Source organism: Pezoporus wallicus, unplaced genomic scaffold, assembly GCF_028554395.1.
Source record: "Pezoporus wallicus isolate ANWC-B61680 ecotype Strahan unplaced genomic scaffold, APGP_CSIRO_Pwel_v1 contig_8403, whole genome shotgun sequence".
NCBI classification, from domain to species: Eukaryota; Metazoa; Chordata; class Aves; order Psittaciformes; family Psittacidae; genus Pezoporus; species Pezoporus wallicus.
In genome coordinates, this window is record NW_026641953.1 from 943,485 (window position 1) to 964,056 (window position 20,572).

At 45.2% G+C, this 20,572-nt stretch overlaps 2 protein-coding genes across 3 annotated transcripts; one reads left to right on the plus strand and one right to left on the minus strand.

The window, feature by feature from the left end:
• Positions 1-857: 857 nt before the first annotated feature.
• CDKN3 (cyclin dependent kinase inhibitor 3) lies at positions 858-7,237 on the plus strand. The gene is made up of 7 exons (XM_057426290.1): positions 858-943; positions 1,635-1,690; positions 2,347-2,391; positions 3,739-3,961; positions 4,846-4,877; positions 5,693-5,796; positions 7,024-7,237. The coding sequence occupies exons 1-7, from the start codon at positions 873-875 to the stop codon at positions 7,108-7,110; spliced, it is 618 nt and encodes a 205-aa protein (XP_057282273.1). The 5' UTR covers positions 858-872; the 3' UTR covers positions 7,111-7,237.
• A 4,114-nt stretch (positions 7,238-11,351) lies between these two features.
• Positions 11,352-20,355, minus strand: CNIH1 (cornichon family AMPA receptor auxiliary protein 1). 2 transcript variants are annotated; one of them, XM_057426336.1, is made up of 6 exons: positions 20,167-20,355; positions 18,413-18,481; positions 18,102-18,149; positions 14,701-14,813; positions 13,590-13,733; positions 11,352-12,834 (listed from the first exon to the last, which is right to left on the minus strand). In XM_057426336.1, exons 1-6 carry the CDS (start codon positions 20,245-20,247, stop codon positions 12,807-12,809), a joined length of 483 nt encoding a protein of 160 aa, XP_057282319.1. In that variant the 5' UTR covers positions 20,248-20,355; the 3' UTR covers positions 11,352-12,806. The 2 variants fall into 2 exon arrangements, with proteins under 2 accessions (XP_057282319.1, XP_057282320.1); XM_057426337.1 differs by lacking the exon at positions 18,102-18,149 and having other exon boundaries at positions 20,167-20,352.
• Between the last annotated feature and the right edge of the window lie 217 nt (positions 20,356-20,572).

Genomic DNA, 20,572 nt, shown 5'->3' on the forward strand with positions numbered 1-20,572 from the left:
GCAGTGGTTTGTGTTACACCTTACTTACTGCTGTTCTTATCTCAACCCGTGGGAGTTACATTCTTTCGATTCTCCTCCCCATTCCTCTGGGAGCCAGGGGAGGAAGGGGGAGAGTGAGCGAGTGGCTGAGTGGATCTGGGTTACCAGCTGGACTTAAGCCACGACACACCCCACCTGCGCTAAGCACCCCACAGCTGATAAAAACCCGGTAGAGGGAAATGGAAATAAAATGATAAAGCTGCAGGAGCACGGGGAGCCAAGGAGCGCATGTCTGCTGCGTGCTTTCCACCACATTTACCTCAGGAATAGCATCCCAGGTGAAAAGGACCAAGGACAATGTGAAAGCAAACCACATTGCAAAGGCTATTTCCCCCCCTTTTTGAGTCGGAAAGGCACAGCTGGCTTTAACGAATGAATTCAGGGAGGACGAAGGCGGCACCGCGGCTATCCGGCCCTCACAGAGCCCTCGGGCTCGAGACACCGCCCCTTCCCACTGCACGGCCTCAGCCAATCAGCGCAAAGATGACAGCCACAGGCTTCGGTTTGTTTTCCTTTAAGCCCGCCTCTGCCTCGCTGCCCGCCAATCAGAATGCAGCATCGTGAAGCCGTCGGGAGAGCTTTCCATGCATCCGGTGCGCGACAGTTTTCCATTGGAGAAAGGCAGGCAAGGGCTCAGCCAATGAGACAGCGCAGCCAGAGGGCGGGGACAATTCAAACCGGTAGCTGCCTGGGAGCGACGCCATGGTGAAGCAGGTGAGGGCTACGGCCATGGCCATGGCCGGGCCGGGATCCCCCAGCGCTGACCTTATCCGAGGGGGGAGCCTCGGCCCTCAGGTGAACTCCTCCCTCTCCTCCAGCCACAGGCCTGCGCAATGTTGGTGGGTGACTTTGATTCCTCTGATGAAGACGATGCTGAGGACACGAAGCCGCTCCTTATTTCCTGGTGAGACGTACCCTGAGGCGAGGGCCGGTGTCTTTTCCCTCAGAAGCTCCACAGGAGTTAGCGTTAAATCCCTGTCTTGCAAAACGGAAAGGCTTTTACCTGAAGGAAACCCCTGCTCGGCTCTGGTGCCCTGTCAGAGCAAGGACGGAGGTCTTAGTTGCCAGGATAGTGCCCCTGACAAGGGATTAAGTTGGTGCTGCTGCAGAGAAACAAACAGAAATAGCAGCCTTTCAGTACCTAAAGGGTGCCTGCCAGAAAGCTCGAGAGAGGCTTTTGCCAGGGGCATGTGGTGATAGGACAAGGGAGAATGGCTTTAAACTGACAGAGGGCAGATTTAGATTAAATATTAGGAAGAAGTTCTTCCATGTGAGGGTGCTGAGGCGCTGGCACAGGGTGCCCAGAGAAGCTGTGGCTGCCCCATCCCCGGCAGTGCTCAAGGCCAGGTTGGACGGGGCTTGGAGCAACCTGGTCTGGCGGAAGGCCCCCCTGCCTGTGGCAGGGGGGCTGGAGCTGGGTGAGCTTGAAGGTCCCTTCCAACCCAGACCATTCTGTGATTCTATGATGTGGGGCCAGCTCCACTTTTGGAAGTGTTTGCTAGTCACTGTCAGTCTATGTACCTACCTATATAGGCAGGTATTTCTATTCAAATAATAAAACAATCTCTTCTAATTTTTATCTTATTTCCTGACAGGTTGTCTTTGCCTCCTGTCTGCTCTTCTGAGTTCCTGGGATTATGTTCCCTTCCAGGTAAGAAGCATTCACTAAAATTTGCAGGCCTATATGAAGCTGAAGAGAGGCAATAACTTGTACCCCACAGTTCTGTGTTGCATTTACTGGATGTGGTGACTTGCTTTGTAATCTACCACTGGAATAATTGTTTCAGAAATACTAAAGCTAATTTAGATGAAAGATCATATGGCAGAGTGGTAAGAAAATAGTGAAGAGGGAGAATTTTTAATGTGATTTGTGCTGAGTATTACAGAACAGGAAACTTACTTTCCTATCAGTCAACTAGACAATCTTAAGTGATCTCTATCCAGCCATTTTTCTCTTTTTTTTTTTTGTTTGTGTTTTGTGAGGCTTTTGTATTTTATTTTATTTTCATAATTGTACCTAGATTTATAACATCCTAAACTTTTTATCTGGAAAATGCATAGCAGCTTAAAACCTTGGACAGATGTTTCCAATCTTATCACATTACAGTATTAAGCAGATAATGGTGCTTAAACTGACTTCTGCACTAGTGATCTATTTGCAAAAACAAGAACTGTGTTTTACTTGGAGTGTGGCTTTGTTCTTTCGTTTGGGGGGGAGGTTATGTGTGCTCTATTCTTCATCTGTAGTGGCCATTCCATAAATGTCACTTAGCCGCAGTGGTAATTGTCACTCATCATTTGTTTTAGGTTGCAGGTTTAAAGATATTAGAAGAAATCTTCAGAAAGATATAGGTGAGTCTTCTGGCCAGTGTGTAAGTACCTCTCATTTCCATGTAACAGCAAGAAAAATGTACAGGTAAACTGAAAGCATAAGTTACTAGAGGTTTACTTTGTCTGGAGACTGCTGGAGTTGCTGTTCATCTAATCTGGGCATAAGGATCCAGACACCTGGTATCTAAACCAGTGGTGTTTTACTGATGCTTTTACAGTGGTTGCTATAGTTGTCCATGTACATGCCATGATATTGCATGAATGCAAGGTAGTTATTTACAAAGTCTTGCTGGGGGTATGTCCAACAGCAATGTCTGTCTGAGTTTTAGTAACACTGCTTGAAGATACAGCAAATATGTTAGCACAGTCACTGTTATGAGTACTAGACATAATTTTAAAGTGTGCAGTGCCACTTTTTCTGTGGCTTCTCTACCAAATATTGAATAGTCAGGGTGTTTCCAGGCTGGAGCTGAAAGACATCTCTGTATCTTTCACAGTAACCATGAGGTCTGCTAAGTCATGTGCAGGAGACAGCATTTTCAAAGCATATAGGGTCAAGATGAATTACAAACTTGTAATCTCTTATTCCCAGAGAAAAGTGAGATTGGGACTGAAAAGATGGAATTATCAAAGATTTGTGCTGGATATTCTTCTATAGACACTAGAAGAGCAGAAAGTAATAACAAAACAAAAATAGCAGCCCTCTAATACCTAAAAAGGGCTTATAAGAAAGCTGAAGAGGGACTTTTGACAAAGGCATGTAGTGATAGGACAAGGGGGAATTGCTTTAACCTGACAGAGGGGAGATTTAGATTAGATATTAGGAAGCTCTTCACTATGAGGGTGGTGAGGTGCTGGCACAGGTTGCCCAGAGAAATTGTGGCTGCCCATCCCTGGCAGTGTTCACGGCCAGGTTGGATGGGCCTTGGAGCAGCCTGGTCTAATGGAAGGCATGCCTGCCTGCAGCAGAGGGTTGGAGCTGGGTGATCTTTAAGGTCCCTTCCAACCCAAACCATTCTGTGATTCTAAGATTCAAAACCACCATAGTGTTTGGACACAGCCACAGCTGGAGACAAGACAGAATAATGCTTAAGCTAGCAGCAGTAACAGACTGTTCCAAATGCCAACATGCCTTCTAGTTAGGCTTGTCTCAAGACTCACTCTGAACTGAGAAAATGCCTCTCATGGCTTACCTGAAAGCAAATGTGGGAGAGACTCAGAAGTAAATGCTGCTCAAAGCAAAGTTGCTGACTTCTGTTGGCTTAACCTCAAAGATTAAGCAAGAGAATCAGTACCAAGTAGCTTATCTGTTTATACTTGAACTTGACAAGCATTGGTTTATTTGCAAGTATCTTAATCTGTTTGCAGAAGAACTAAAGAGCTGTGGTACCCAGGATATATTTGTGCTCTGTACCAGAGGGGAGCTCTTAAAATACCGAGTACCAAACCTAATAGATGCCTACCAACAGCATGGGATCTGTGTGCACCACTATCCTATTCCCGATGGGGATGCTCCTGACATTGCAAAGTGCTGCAAAATCCTGGAAGAGCTCAGAAGCTGCCTGGAAAGTAACAGGAAAACAATCGTACAGTAGGTTCTGGTTGCCTCTCTTTCACACCATGTTCTGTAAAAGATACCAGCTTCTCTGTAGATGTGTGACTAGCTGAAACAGAATCCTCTCAAACAGTTGTATTCTTCAGGGTTAGTTCAAGCTGTGGAAAAACCGCTTGTTTCTTCTTGTGCACCTTTTTGAGCTATTTTGTCATTTGAAAGATTTGAATCTCTCCTTTCCCCTTAACTCTGTCCAGCAAGCCCTTAAAAGTGTGTGTTGGATGGCACCGTGTTTCTCATTGCTGCTAGCCTAGCTGGATGCGAGTTGGATACAATATGAGTTGTAAACTAAAGCAGCTGTTTCAGAGGATACCACACCCCTGAGCTATTTAACAGGGACTCTTAAGGGTTCCAGCAGTGCAAAATTCACTCTTAAATTGCATGACACTCATGTAAAGTTATTTCTTTGGACACCTGTAGCTGAAGTAGAGGGGAAGAGCTTTCCAAGTTCTGTGCATGACTCTGCTGACAGCTCTCACACATATATCAATGGAGTCCTTGGGCTCCCTGCTGATGCAAAACCCTGCTCACAGCTATCATCCAAGCTTTAAAGTGGAGCAGGAATGAAAGAAAATTGAGGGTGTCCATCTTCATGCTGTTTTGTGGCCTGTGCCATTGAGACTATCCCCATCAACGAAGGGGAATGTTAAAACCATGGTTTCTCTAGAAAAATGCTACTTAAGGAAGGTCTGAAGAATAAATGGAGATAGTCTTGTAGGTATTTCTGTAGACATTCCTATTCTGACTTTGTTGCACCACTGCTCCTCTTGATTATATTGAGACAAGAATTATCTATGAATTATGGGGGCTCTGTGTGTTGCAGTGTACTACTTGTTACAACCAAATGTCTTCTTCTCTTTCAGCTGTTATGGTGGCCTTGGACGCTCATGTCTCAGTAAGCAGTTGTTTTCCCCTTCTCAGTGCCTGACTAACCCATCTTACAAACTCATTCTTGTGAGACAGCTCTGTCTAAAGTAGCCAAATTCTGCTTGAAGCTTTCCCGTGGTTACATTGCAAACTGTGGCTACAGGTAGCGGGCTAGTTAATATATTTGGGCTCATTTTTTGTGAAAGGTACTATCAAATGGTAGTAACATTAGCTGCCTGTATAGAAACCCTTGGGGATGAGTGACATAAGTATTTCATGCTATAGATCTGAGTTTGTAGCTGAGGAGGGTCAGGCAGGGTCAGTCTTTCAGTGAGGCTGATGGGAAGTTCTCTCATATTTTCTGACTCTCCATTTTTTCTGCAAATTTTACTGTTCTCTGACTGATGGGATTGCACTTTTCCCTGAACTTTTCTTCAAGAAAAGGAGATGACCCTATTCCTCTGCATCTTTCCTCAGTGCAATGTTTCCCCTAAAGTTTTCAGGGTCATCAGTTCAGCAAATGTGATCAGAAGACACAAAGGGGAATTAACTGTGTATACTGTGATTGTTGAAGGGCTTAGGATTTGCATCCCAAATGCTGCAGGGGGGGAAACAGTGGGAGGGTTTTCACCAATTTCCTGCAGGCTTAGGCAGGAGCAGCAAGTGAACAAGGCCAGTGTCAAGAAACAGCATTCAGCAAAAGATCCAACAGATCTGTGACCCTGTTGTGACAAAGTTGAGTTTTGCTGGAGTGGTTTTCATGAAACAAACCATGCAGAAGTGATGCAGTGCACAGTGGGAGGTGCTCAGTAGCATGTGTGTGTCTGTACCTTTCTCTTACAGTAGCTGCATGTCTCCTGCTTCAGCTTTCGGATGCTCTGGCACCTCAGCAAGTGATTGACAGCCTCAGAAACCTGAGAGGATCTGGGGCGATACAGACCATCAAGGTAATGAAGCTAGAGCAGGCAATGCATGTGCTGAAATGAGAGTGGAGAACTTGCACAGCCCTTCCCTTCACAAAGGGATCCCTCTGTTTGGGAGACTCCACAGCTGATGCCCCTGCTGCTGCCCAGGGTTCAGCTACTTCTAGCTTTCTGCTTCCATGCTGATTCTGTCTTGGTCTGGCCCTGCTGAATTCACCAGCTGTTCTGCCTGTTTGCTCTTCATCATTAGTAAGTTTCTGCTTTCTTCTTACCCCTGCTCATAACTCAACTATTCTCTCTTTCTCTGTTGCTCACATTCTACTCACAACTTGGACACCTGCTTGATTTTTCTGCCTTGGTTTTGTTCCATTCTCCTAACCCAGCCATGTTCATCTCTTGTAGCTATCACATCAACCTACTGGCAGGTTTTTTAAAGAAGTATCCCTAGCATTAGTGGTGAAACCTACATGGACAGAGGCCTAAGTTACTGAGCATAATGGGTTTTACTACTTTATATATTTTCTGTTGATAGGAGTCCTAGAGGTAATGCTCTTAACATAGTTCTGTGTGCAGGAAAGAGGATCTGACGTTTTAGGAGTTTACAAGATAGTAGTTTCTGAAGAGAAAGACTTGCCTAAAGACTGTCTCTGTTAGCTCTAAGCCTTTCTGGAAGGCAGGTCTTGTTTAAACTACTCATTGAAAACCATTTTTCCACAACCCAAGAGGCAGGTGGGGAGCAGCTTGTGTCCTTGACTGAAGAGAAACCCTCATAGACACTTGGGTCAGATGATCTGTCCTTCAGCTTCTGCTAAGCAGTGGTTTTATTTCACTTTGAACTCATAACTTTTTTGAGCATATGATGTATGAGTTGACCTAAGAACTCTTACTACAAACTGTTGTACGTGATACTTAGCTGTGTTCCACATCAAGGACTCGTTATGGAAAGACTAATATTCTTGGTGACCCAATTAAAGGAGCTTTGAATTCTGACATAAAACTCCCACCTATGAGGCCATGGTTTGTGTTGCCTTGAGCTCATGTGTAGCCTTTATGAGGAACCACAGGATCCAAGCCAAGATCCATGTAACTTCTGTCTGAGGGTGAAAAATCACAGAGTATTTGGAGTCAGCACAAGAAGAAAAAATAAATGGACTAAAGGGTGCAGTTTTCATCCTGGGATATCAAAAAGCTTTTTAAGATGGGTACTGCCTCTTCTGAGCACTCACTGCAAATCTGGTTGTGCTTTTTCAGCAATACAATTACCTCCATGACTTCCGAGAGAACCTGGCTGCACACCTGGTGACAAAGAATACAACACCGAGATCGGTGTCGCGATAACTAATACCAGCGCGGTATGTCTTTGTGTCTACATGGCTGCAGCAGGGAGACACTTGGGCAAGACACCTCGCTCCTGACCTTTACAGTTTCCTCATTGGTACTGCATGTATGACACAGCTGCTTGCTTCCAAATCAGCATCTTTCTCTATTTGGTAGCTTTTAATATGCATGGCCTTAAAAACACATGGGAGTGTACTTGCGTTCATTGCTGTTCTGCGGGTGGCCTACATGCCTCATCTCATGCACTTCTTTGGAATATTATAATGACTTTTGCACAATGTCTTCACTTTTACCATCACTTGGTACCAGCCACACACATCTGCTGCCATTGAACCGGTACACTGATATTTTCATATTGAGGTCCAAAGGGGTGCTTCCAAAGGGTGTACTTTCTAAGCAGAAGAGAGGGTAGGCTGGCAAAGTAGCAACTACATTTCAGTTTGATTTACATCTCCACTTCACATACTGTGAGAATTGGGACAAGCTATTGGATGTGAAGGTAGGATCTGTGAGAAAACAGAATAGCCTGTAACTCCTTACAGCTATATGCAGACTTCTGGTGCCAATAGGCTGGCTTTTACTGCAGTGTATCAGGGAGGGAAAAGGAGAGGAAGTGAAGGGTAACTCCTCAGCTGCCTTTGTAAGAGTGTCATGCTGGGGTAATATAGCTACATAAACATTACACTGGGGCTGTTTAAAAAAAAAATCCCTTGGCTGTAGCTTTAAACTGAATGAGAGTCAAGTATGAGAAGCTTCCTGCTGGAGTGCTTGCTCCTCTCAACTAGTAAGAGCTCATTCTGAAACATTACAGTTCTGCTCTTGGTGTGTTCAGTGCGACTTAGGAATGAGACCCCTCATTTCCCAAAGGAGGTTTTGTACTGAAGAGCTGTGATGAACCAAGCAGGTGGGGTTTTACATGAATGTGGTAGGAAGAGCTGCTGCCCTGTAGCTGTGTGAGTTTCTGGTACAGCATTTCTACATACTAATGCTAGAGGAAGTAAATAAACAGCTGTAGGCTGAAGAGAGCTTCACAGCAAGATTCCTGTAATGGTCCACATCCCTTCTCTTTAACTATCTCCACTTGTAAAGATCAGGGAAGATGAACAGGCTCCTGAACAAAGCATTTAAATTAGTTGTGTTCCATCCTGAAGAAGTAACAAGCATCTGGGTATCCTGTGATGCCCTATGAGGTAAGTTTTGGCTCCAGGAAACACACTGTCTTCCGCTATTAGACAAACAAGCGATGTCAAGGAACTGTTGCCCATCGGCTGGTCACTTTGTGGCTGCTGTCAGTGGTGTGTCAGCATCCCAACTATCCTCCTATCTCCTCTTTCCCTGCAGTTAATTCTAAGTGCCTTTTTCCTTGCTGAGTGCTTCAGGAAACAGCTGGTTACCTGCCCCACACCAGCACCTTCCTGTGCTCCCAAACCTGCAGCCAGCACTTCCCTATAGCCACAGCAACTCAAGTATTCACAAGTCATTTTGATGAAGTTTTGGTAACTCCAAGTCAGAAGTTGTGCCATGAGACTGACACATCACCGGTGGCTGTGAGTTGAAGTAGGTCTTGCAGCTTTGTGAGTTTTAAAATTCACCGCTCTCCATTAACACATTGTTTGAACCCAGACAATTGAACACACGCTTAAAGGCAATTTCTACAGATAGTATTTAATTAGCTTTTACTGCCATTCCCTTCTCCACCCCTAAAGCAGACAACAGGAACTTGTACAGTTTTCACAGCATGGAATCACTTACAGAAAATACTTTGCTGTAAACGTGCATTGTTCCTTCCCCAACATTGCTCCCAGCACACAAACGGCAACATGGAAGAAGTGTCTGTGTTCCTTCCTCAGTGACTGATCCTTGCAACTGATGGTTTTCAGACAGTAGGTACCAGATGGCATTTTAAGACAGCTCAGCAGGAAACTTACTGACAGGGAAAGAAATGTTCTTTATTTTCTTCGTATCTTTCATCTCCTGGAGCTCCAAAGATCAATTATCATCAGGTCTGCAGTTTGGACACAAAACAGCTGGTACTCCAGCTGCACAGCACGTGTGGGTATCCACAGGTACCAGTGGCTTTGACAAGTGAGGCACCAGGTAGAGATGACCATGTTCATACCACCCAGCAGCTGGGGGATGCTGGTAGACACCATTTTTAAAGTGTACAGAAACCAGTTTCAAGACTGTGTTTTCTAAGGACCCCACCATCATGCTGTGTTCTCATAGCACTTTTTAACTCCTAACTCATATTTCTGACCTTTCCCTGTGATGTTTCGACACTTTAAAGACCTTTGAACTGAGATTAAATTCCTCAGTTCTGTGTTGAACCAAATGAGCGTTTTGCTCCTGGGGTTAATGGCGATTTCAGGTTCACCAGCACAACTGTGCCACCAAACCACTGTGCCATTCCCACCTCTTGAATTCCCTTGTTCAGGAATACTCAGAGGTGCTTTTACATTAGATGTGGGAAGCCAGTCGTGCTGAAACAGAGCAAGTGTTGCAAGTACTTGGTTAAATATTCCTGGGCAAAGCCTCCACAGCTGGAGTGGGGGTTCAGAAGAAGCTATGAGCTGGATGCAGTACATCCTACATCTCTTACTCTGGAGCGTAACTTGCCTTACATCAGCCCAGTATGAAGGGAATGAGAGTCAGCTGAAGGTTTGTGAGCCAATCAGTCTCATTTCTATAACAGATTAATAAAGATCTGAACACAAGAAGGGATTAATGAGCTTTACTGCTGCCTTAGAGCAGTTTGAAGGAGATAAACCCACAAAATAAAAGTGATCCAGCAGGAACAATACTCCCAGGTTTCTAAAAAGCCTTTAAAAAAATCTTCTGCTGAAAGCTCAAAATTATGATTCATAAGGAATAAAACCCTCGTCAACTAACAACTGATAGAAGAGTATTTGGGAATGGGAGTTGAGGAGCCACAGAAAACACCAGCCCTGGCATTAATGCCTGCGACTGGCTCAAATGTTCTGGGACAATGATGACAGTAAAACTACACATTGTCACACTGAATGCTTGAGCAGGGATGGTGCGGGAAGCGAACTGTCAATAAGTGCAACCAGGAAACACATGTGAGAAAAACAATTTTATATATGTTGTAATAAGGTGCCAGGTGCCTATTATTACTTGAGAATTTGCAGTTATCACAGCTTGAATTCTCATACCCCCAGTACATTATAGTAAGAGGAGAGGAATTCAGAAGCAGCAAGCAGGAAGTTGCATTGCAATTCCCTGGACAGCCACACTTCATGTGATGACAACAGCTTAGAAATGGAAAATCTGCAAAAAAAGAGGAGTTAACAAAGCTGAAGGACTTCCAATAGAGGAGAGGTTAAACGGGCTTCTCTGCTTGGACAGATGATGTGATGAAGGTGTATTCAATCATGCCCCCCATAAATAAGGTGGCAAGAGGGAAATTTTCAGTATGTTTTAAAAAAATAAGAGCTATGCGGCACCAGACAAAGTGCAGCAGAACTTTTAAGCAGGTACTTTTTACATACAGAGTAATTCCACTGCAGAATTCACTGCCTGTCAGGGATCTTCCATAGTGGGTTATGAAAGTGCTCAAAAAGCAACTGAATTAACGGAAGAAAAGCTGTTCAAGGGCTGTTGAAGATGCTCAACCTGTAGCTCAGGACATCTGTAACATATCCAAATACATTCACTACTCAGGCAGAGATACTCAGTACCTGCCCTGTTTCATATTCTTTTCCCTCTGTCATTGCTGCCGTCCAACACACCGGCACTGGAGTATTCAAATTTCTGGCTGAAGCCAATGCAGCCATTGTCCAGCTCTTACTGCATCCAACACCCAAGACACCCAAAGTGAACAAATACACAGTTTATACAAAAAAAGTTTTACTAAAACTGGGCACCTATTCATTATTCTCCAGCACAGGTAAACAAAACAGATTCCTAATTATTACTCCTAAATCTGGCTGTTCGCAGTCACAATTTACAATGCAGTATTATCAGTTTATCCGAAACATCTTTACCCCCACCCCATCTACCATTTATCTGCAGACCCAGGAAAAAAAAAAAAAAAAAAAAAAAAAAAAAAAAATCAGGAAAGCAGAGCTTCCCTTTTCCAGGCATAACTTCATTCAGTGTTCTGTTTTTAAAAGGTATGTAATTATCCATCATAAAACTAAGAGGTGAACACTGCAAGTAGCTGTTCTGTTCAAAACCAAACCAAGGCACCAGGTAAAAACAAGTGTTTCTGCATTTGAGAATCATTTTGTAATTATCATTATTTATTGCACTATGGAACAGCAGTGCAGCTTCACAATCCCGCTTTCTGCTTTGAAAAGGTCTGTAGTATTATTCAAGAGAAATTTCACAAGTGTCCTGGTTTCAGCTGGGATAGTTAATTTTCTTCCTAGTAGCTGGTGCAGTGCTGTGTTCGGGCTTTAGTCTGAGAACAATGCTGACAACACACCGATGTTTCAATTGTTGCTTAGCATTTACCCCAATCAAGGACTTTTTAGTCTCATGCTCTGACACCGAGGAGGGGCACAAGAAGCCAGGAGGAAGCAGAGACAGGACACCTGACCCAAACTAGCCAAAGGGGTGTTCCATACTATAGCACGTCATGCCCAGTATAGAAACTGGGGGAGTCACCCGGAAGGGACCAATCACTACTCTGGTCAGGCTGAGCAATTACATTGTGCATCACTTGTGTTTTCTGAGCTTTCATTTCTTCTCTATTATTGTTATTATTGTTGGTGTTCTTTCTATTATCACTATTTTTTATTTTAGTTATTGGATTGTTCTGATCTCAACCTGTGGGGGTTACAACTCTTCTGATTCTCCTCCCCATCCTGCTCAGAGGAGGAGGAAAGGTGGAGTGAGCGAGCAGCTGCCTGGTGCTGAGTTACTGGCTGGGTTAAAACCACAATGAAAAGTTACTCAAAGAGTAACTCAAGGGTATTTTCATCATTAGACTCAATAAATGTTGCAAATTTGTCCATCTGTTAATAAGACAGCACACACATTAACAAAAACAACCGTCATTTAAATTCATTCCTTTGTGGACAATTCAACTTCTATCACAATGACAGATACTCGAGATTAAAGCAAGCTTAACATTTGGAGAAAATACAGAACTCTCTGAACCATGCATATACAGGGAAAATTAACCAGATAGAAAACAAAACCCAAAATAAACCAAAATAGAACTCTTACTTTTGCAATTGCATCCATGAATTCATCTCCTAAGACTGACGTCGCCTACAGGTAAAGCACAGACAGCACTTCCAGTCCTCCCCAAGCCCTCAGCACCTACAGCTGATTTACAGGTAGAGTGGGATACGCAAGTCCAGATGAGCCACTACAAAGCCCAGCCTAAAGGAGACCCCTAGTGTGCTAAGGCTAGTCAGTAACCGATACCTATGTGGAGATTAGGGCTGTTCCTTGTGGAGTGCAAAGTCAAAACTTTTCAAACCCAGTAACCTTCGTATTAATTTACATACAATTCATTCATTTCAGTGTCCCAGTAAAATAAGAAAACAGTCTTTCCACAAGTATAAAATGTGGAAATGTTTTAAAAAGAGGGGTCATTGTTTTCTAAAGCAAATGCGATCGTCAGATTCCATATTTAATCTTGGTAAGAGGTTCTCGTTGTAAAGAATCCATGTTTTGTGGCTTTTGCATGCACTTAACTGGAAGGAAGCTTGCTGAATGCCTTCTTAAGAGCTCACCAGAACATAAATCATGCTGGAAAAGAAAAATATTACAATGCATCATTTTCATTAGTGTTATACATTTAATTCTACATATGTATCCTACATTCTAAGGCACAGACCTGTGAGAGGTACAGGGGTTGTGACTGGAGGCTTTACACAGAACACATCAGAGGGGCATTATAAAGTACAACACAAGCCAATGCAACAGCCAATTGTCACTAGAGCAAGTGACACGCTAACAGGGAGCCTGTATAATCACAATGCTGTTGTGCCAAAAGCCTCAACTGTTGCAGCCATGTTGCAGGAAGCCCAGTGTGCCCAGAGGAAGGGCTGCACACTTGTTCTGTGTCACACCACCCTAGTGACAAGCTTTGGCTCAGAGGAAGAACTGGGAGGAAGAACCAGGCAGCAGCACTGGCTTTTGTGCCTCCCACCCCTGTTAACTCTCAGAATGACTCTTCTGCCTTTGACTTCAACAAAGATCATATTTACATCAATATAACTACTTATTCTATAAATATTCTTAATGAAAAAAGGGGGGATTATATTGTGCTAAAAGAAGAAAAGCTTGGAGCTTTCCAGCCTCCAGTCATGGTATACATATTCAAAACAGTAATTCTGGCCAAGTTAAGACTTACATTTTAAAGCATAATAAATGGTGATTGTGGATTCTTTTTCAGGGAAGTTGGCACTACATATGTTCCTATATACAAAATCTTTCTTGTGCAACAAGACAAAATGTCAGATTGAAAATCAGATGGGAGACAGAGGAAAAACAAAACTTACCCATATAGGTAGTAAAAAAATGATAGAAGGTAGAATGCTAATTTGCACCATCCTTCTTTCTGGCAATAGGCTAATATATCTGCATTCATGATGGTTGTAGGATCATACAGACCAGGGCCACTCATCACAGGTCTACTCATGTATCTGAAAGCGAAGCACAGTTAATTTTGTGGTGATGGGAAACATTGGTTCCAGCCCACTCCCCAAGTAATAGCAGAATCAGGACAAGGAATCACACCCCCCAGAAAAGCCCATCAGCTCCATGTAGGGGATGGCAAACTGCAAGAGCGATACACAGCTCCCAACTGAACCTGCCTATGGAAGAGCTTTCACAGGCTCACCTCACTATGACAGCTCACCTCAGCCTTAAACCATGCTGAGCTCTGGTACACCAAAAGGAAGTAGGACAAATTTAGAAACAAATGAAAAACGGGATTCCTTATAAAAGCATTGGAGAAGCTGCAGAAGAGACCAACATACAACCCTGTGTAACCAACAGCCTGTCCTCATTAAAGAACACATGCTGGCTGCCATGCTGAAGGAATACTCACATGGACCAGTACAAGATGAGACTGAAAATGTAGTTTAACATAGGCTACTAGTGAAAGGAACAGTCCTACCTCCACCTCTCCAACCCCTCTTCTCACCAGGACTGGCACAGATAGAGCTGCACAGTGGAAGCTGTTTGGCTGGGTTACAAGCCACCCAGACCAGCTCCCTGCACAGGCCTAATACCAGCTAATACAGGGACATTATACCTAATACAGGGAAAGGCGGAGCCCACGTCTCAGTGGCAGGAGGACAGCGGGATTGCGGCTGCTGCCGGCAAGCCACAGTGTGAACCTGCAGCAGTGTATCCCTCTGACACGGCAGCTACCTCCAAGCACCCACAACACAACTCCATTCTTGCATAGCATGAGAGAGTAAAACCCAAAAGTGACAACAGAGAAAGCAAAGTGATGGTTCTTATAGCCACGGCCTAAACTTCCTCAGTGCCCTACCAGAAAGCATCTTTATTTGCCAAAGACACAGAACACTGAACAGGAAGCACTGCAACAGGAGAATGAATAATAATGAACGTGAGTACAGATGCCAGACTCGTCAATATTACCTCCAAATATGATAAGCCAGCAAAGGCATATTGAGACCCAGTGTAAGCCACTCTGCTGCACAGAGAAACATAACACAGAAGAATGCATGGATGAGGTACTCTGGAAGTACAAGCTGGAAAAGAAAAATATGAGTTAGGAAGTCTCAATTACTCAAAGCAAAAAGCATGGGGTTTAATCTATTAAAATATTATTCAAAAACAACGCTAACAAGATTGCAGAAAGTGAAAACAACAACCAGCAGTGTGTGCCCTGCTGTTTTCACGTGGTAATTCATGAACCATGAAGAAAATTTTACAAAACTAAACGTTCAGACCAATTGTTTTGATTCCTTCTATTAATTTAGGTGCACCACTAACAGGTTCTGTGCTTTGTACGTGACCTTCGCAACAGAAGAGATCATAGAGATATTTCTGCTCATGCAACAGTGAAATATCAGTAGGAAACATGCTCCGTAGAACAGTTCATAGGCAAAAAGATGTTTTGTTTTTCCCTGTTTTGCAGCTTTGCTTTGGTACTCACTCAAACATCACTTTCCAAAATCAAACTACTGCCGGGATGTAGCCCCCCAGGCAGAGCTTCACACACCAGAGCAGTGGTAACAGTGCCTACGGCACACAAGGAGGGCGCGACAGCAGCCACACACATGGTTTGTTGACCAGTTTCGTTTTCCTTCCCCAGTGTGCATGCTCTCCAGCATCATGCTTCCCAGCAGAAGCCCACAGAGCTAACTGTCGGTTTACTATGAAATCACGGGAAGCGTGAAATGCCAAGTAGTATTAGTGCTATTAATAGGAATCATATGGAGAGATACAAAGATTAAATGCATGCACATAGCCAGCAGAAGCCCACACCCACCACAAGAGTAAGCTCTTCTAAAACAAGTCACCCCAGAGTGACACGGGTTACTCCTTTACCATGTAGCTCAGAAAGGAGGAAATCTGTACACTTCTGACTTCTCAACTCAGGACACTAAAACATCTCCTCATGAAAAATAGAATCAGAATAGTTATGGTTGGAAAGGACCTTAAGATCATCTAGTTCCAACCCCCTGCCACAGGCAGGGACACCTCACACTAAACCGTGTCTCCCAAGGCTCTGTTCAACCTGGCCTTGAACACTGCCAGGGATGAAGCATTCACCACTTCTTTCGGCAACCCATTCCAGTGCCTCACCACCCTTACAGTAAAGAACTTCTTCCTTATATCCCATCTAAACTTCCCCTGTTTAAGTTTTAACACATTACCCCTTGTCCTATCACTACAGTCCCTAAAGAGGAGTCCCTCCCCAGCATCCTTAAGGTACTGGAAGGCTGCTATGAGGTCTCCACACAGCTTCTCTTCTCCAGGCTGAAAAGCCCCAACTTCCTCAGCCTCTCTTCATACAGGAGGTGCTCCAGTCCCCTGATCATCCTCGTGGCCCTCCTCTGGACTTGTTCCAACAGCTCCATGTCCTTTTTATGTTGAGGACACCGGAACTCCACTTCTACCCAAAGACTTTAATTGTCTACATGTGTGCACACACACACACAAACATTCTGCCCTTTTGTGTGTGATATGACCCACAATGCACAGGATAGCTGCACTGAAGTTTCCGTGGTTTAACAGTTTGCTCATTCTCTCAGTCTGCTTTAAACCCCCCAAAACATCTTCATAGACATCTAAAACCTACCATCAGACATTCTCGCGTTGCTGCTACAACATTCTGCTTCTCTAAATGAAGAATACCACACAGAGCAAACTTGAATCAACATCAACAGAAAGAAGCTGTCACACAGGAAACATTTCAAGTAAATATTTTCACCCAGATCCTTCTTTGTATACTCACCATTTACAACTTGGCATTTACATATCCAAAACACAATGCACTTGGCAGCCTGCTGAGGCAGATTTACCAGGTCGGAAAATCTGTAGTTTATTTTAACTACACATCTCAAAACAGGTTTTTTCTTTCTCTTGTTTATTAGAGCCTACTCCCACACCACAATACCTGTCTCTCAAACCCACTGCACCTGATCCTCCCTGGCTAGTTAACTACGCGAAATTCCACCATGATATTTATTTCAGAAGCGAGGGAGGAAGAAATCTCCTTTCTGAGAAGCGACACGACTACAACCAGAGCAGGGAAGAGACAGCATCAGCACCGTACTGAGCAGTTACTATTTTGAGCTAATCTTTCCGCCGAGGCGCCTCCATTCCTACCAGGATTTTTGATTCTTTGCAGAGGCAAACAACACTTCAGTGTGTTTGTCCAGCACCATTTACTGGATCCCGAGAGTCTGCAACTTCACTTCACTTTTAGTGGCTACTCTACTTTCACAAGAACAGCAAATATGAAGTTATTTAGTATTTTCAGTTCACAAAGCTATCAGATAAATAAACACTACATGCACGTGGGTTAACAGAAGGTTAATATTTGCATTAAACATGCAATTATAATACTTCAGAGGTTGCGATAAGATCATAATGCATAAATGTAATGAGAATTTGCCTTTCCCCATACTGTAGCAGGGATGACCGTAGAACAGACCAAGCAAGGGAAACTGTTAGATGCACAGCCATCGAGCAGCAAACCTCACTCTCCTAGATGCAATCCTCTGCCTGCCACCTCTTCTCCTCCCCACCCATTCTCATGCTGCAATACTCACTGGCAATTGATGTGCTATATGTTTAACACTTGGGTTTTCTGCCCCCAATTACTGCAAATTCATTTCTCATTTGCATAATTTACTTCAACTCTTCAGAACACAACCCAGGCCACACTGCTGTGCTGTCCCTATATTCTACCTCAGCCCGGGCACACCAAGCTGAAGTAAAACTCATGAGGAATGTACAAAAACCCAGCTGTATCAAACAATACGCGCTTTAACAAGCATCCCTCTTATTATCAGCCTGTTACAGACGTAAGCAGGCAGTTTGCCTCAAATTCTTTTCATAAACCAAGGAGTGTCAGGAGTTGCATCCAAGAGAGGACAACACCAAGATACACCCCTGATCCTGGAATGGAAAACAAAGAAGTGAAGATAACACCTACCAGGCTGCATCCCCTAAATCCTCTGAGATCAGAATATATTTGGGCAATGCTTAAAAAACCAAATAGTCTCCTATAATCTCAGAGATCAGTAAGTCTTGGAAAACACTAGTTACGTCTATCTGAAGTTACTTCAACTGACCAAGAGGATATCTAACAGGCATGTAACAGTTTTCCCCACTTCACTGGGTAAGCAAGCAAATCATTTTGCACAAAATATGGAAATCCACGGAGTTGTTATAAACCCCAACAAACAAAGAGTGAGCAGATGAACAGGCACACTAAACAAAACAGCTTAATAGTATTACAAACGTTCCTAACAAAATGAAAGGGAAGTGGCATTAAGAACATTAAACTGAAAAGCAGTACACACCTTTAATGCAATTTTGACTCTTTTAATCTTTTTGACCTTTTCAACTGTCTTTGTGCCGAAAACGTAGAAAGCAGATTGAAAGAATGTTAGTACGACAGCTGACAAGATCACCAGCAGATTAACAACAGTCAGAATATTCAACTTGAAAGTAAAGAATCAGACAAAGAAGTTTCCACAGAACTTCTATCAAACAGCCAGGTTTTGTCAACCCAGGTGCAATTCTATAGCCTAGTTTGATTACATCAAACACCAAAAACAACACTTGCATATATTTATTAACGAAAACCCCAAATTTATAGCATGCTACTCACAGGATTGAGTGTATTACATTGGTCTATTGGATTCTTGTAATCAGTCTTCAGTTCATCAAATGCTATAATCTAGAAAAAAGTAACAATGAAACAGTTGTGATTCTTCAGTCCAGGAGCAACAATGAGTTTTAACCATGAAAAAGTAACGTTTTGGCACAGAGTGGTAATATCCACCCAGAACACTGCTTCTGCCAAGTTCTAACTTCGTAAATGTGCAGGTCAGACATGTTTAAAACTGGTTATACAAATGAGAAAGCAGAAGACACTTCAGGCGTTCAAAGACCTCTGCCCACACCCCACTTTCCTGCCTCCCACCAGCAAGGAATTCCCAACATCCCTCCCAGCAGTTCCTAACCCCACTCCCCGCGCACAGACCCACTCCATGTGCTCACCCCAAACATCACCAGTGACTCTCCTGGTGACCTGGCACGGGGGTCCTGAACCAAGAAAAGTCAGCAGCAATCTTAACAGCAGACAGACGGTTTGTCTTACTGTCAAAGTAAACGCTGACTCCACATATATGTCCAAAAGGTGCATCCATACAGAAATCACACAGACTCAAGCTTTTCATGTCATAAAAATGAGACAAAGGTGTGGCCTGAAACACAGCAAAAGCCACTCTATAGAACACATGTCTTGCCAGGCATTATGACCTCTTCTAGAGAAATATCTCACAGCTGACCCTAGGTAGGTTCCTATTTGCTCAGCTCTCAAAAATTAAATCTCAGTATAAAGCACAGAAAAAATACATCACACAACACAGAATTCATTATTTTTGTTAAATAAGCAGCCAGACTGACTTCAGACTGACATTTTTATAAGAATCACGGAATGGTTTGGGTTGGAAGGGACCTTAAAGCTCATCCAGTTCCAACCCCCTGCCACGGGCAAGGACACCTTCCACTAGACCAGGTTGCTCCAAGCCCCATTCAACCTGGCCCTGCCCAAGGATGGGGCAGCCACAGTTTCTCTGGGCCACCTGTGCCAGGGTCTCGGCACCCTCACAGGGAATCTAAATACACTATTTAAAAAAGGCTGCTTGCATTTAAAACACCGCTCAGTTAAACGGTTGTATCTTCTATGAGCGTTCCAAAATCCACGTTATTCGCAGACGAGCACTGCCAGGTTTCTCCCTCTTCAGGCCAAGTATGACGCCGCTGCCTCAGCCCCAGCTCTTGACAGGGCTGTGTCTCGGGAACCGGCCCAGCGCTGCACCTGCCGGCCTCGAGCTTCCACTGGGTCCCCTCCCCCGGGCAGGGAGGAGATCCCCGGCTGACCCCCGGAAGCCTACAGCCCACACGCTGCGGCTCACGGGGAGGGTCTCACCGGGGAGCCCTGCGTGACACACCTCGGCCCTGCCGGCCGCGCCTTCACATTCAGCTCCAGCCGGGCTTGGTGCTCCGAAGGCGGCCTCGACTGTGTCCCCCTCCCACCCTTCTCCGTGCTGTCTTCGGTCCTTATCTGCCGACGGCCCAGCACACAGAGAGGTAAAGCACGTCCCGCCGCAAGAGCGGGCCGCTCCTTCAGGCGGACTGACGGGCACTATCCTGGCCCGCGCCGGCCCCCCCCGAGAGAGCGGCCCGCCGAGCGCCCAGGGACCCCACCCGGAAGGGCCGCACTCCGCACCCGCAGGACCCGCTGTCGGCCCGGCGGCCGTCCCCACAGCCGAGGCGGCGGGAAGGGAGCGGGAGAGCCGCGCCTCAGGCCGCGGGGAAAGGCCGGCGGGAAGAGCGAGCCACCCGCCCCGCACTCACATGCCAGATGGCGAAGAAGATGAGCGCGGCGGTGAGCAGCAGCGCCAGCATGTAGCAGAAGGCGGCGAACGTGAAGGCCATGGCGGCAGGGCCGGGCGAACCGCGGCGGGCTGGGAGCAGCGCGGGGAGAGCCGGGAGCGGGCATCCACCGCCGGCAGGGGCCGCCCGCCACGCCCCGCCCCGCGGCGGCGCCCTCTGTCGGGGACCGCCGGCACCGCCGCCGTAGCCGCGGGGCCCGTGTGAGCGCGGACCTGCCCAGCGGCCGGGCAAGACGTGGCGGCGGGTAAAGAGCGGGAGGCGGCGGTGGCGGTGACCGAGGGGCTTGCCTGGCGCCTGTGAGGGGAGGAGGGAAGTGCGTGCCCCTGGGGCATAGAGCCCCGCATCGGTACCACCTGGAGCCTGCCGG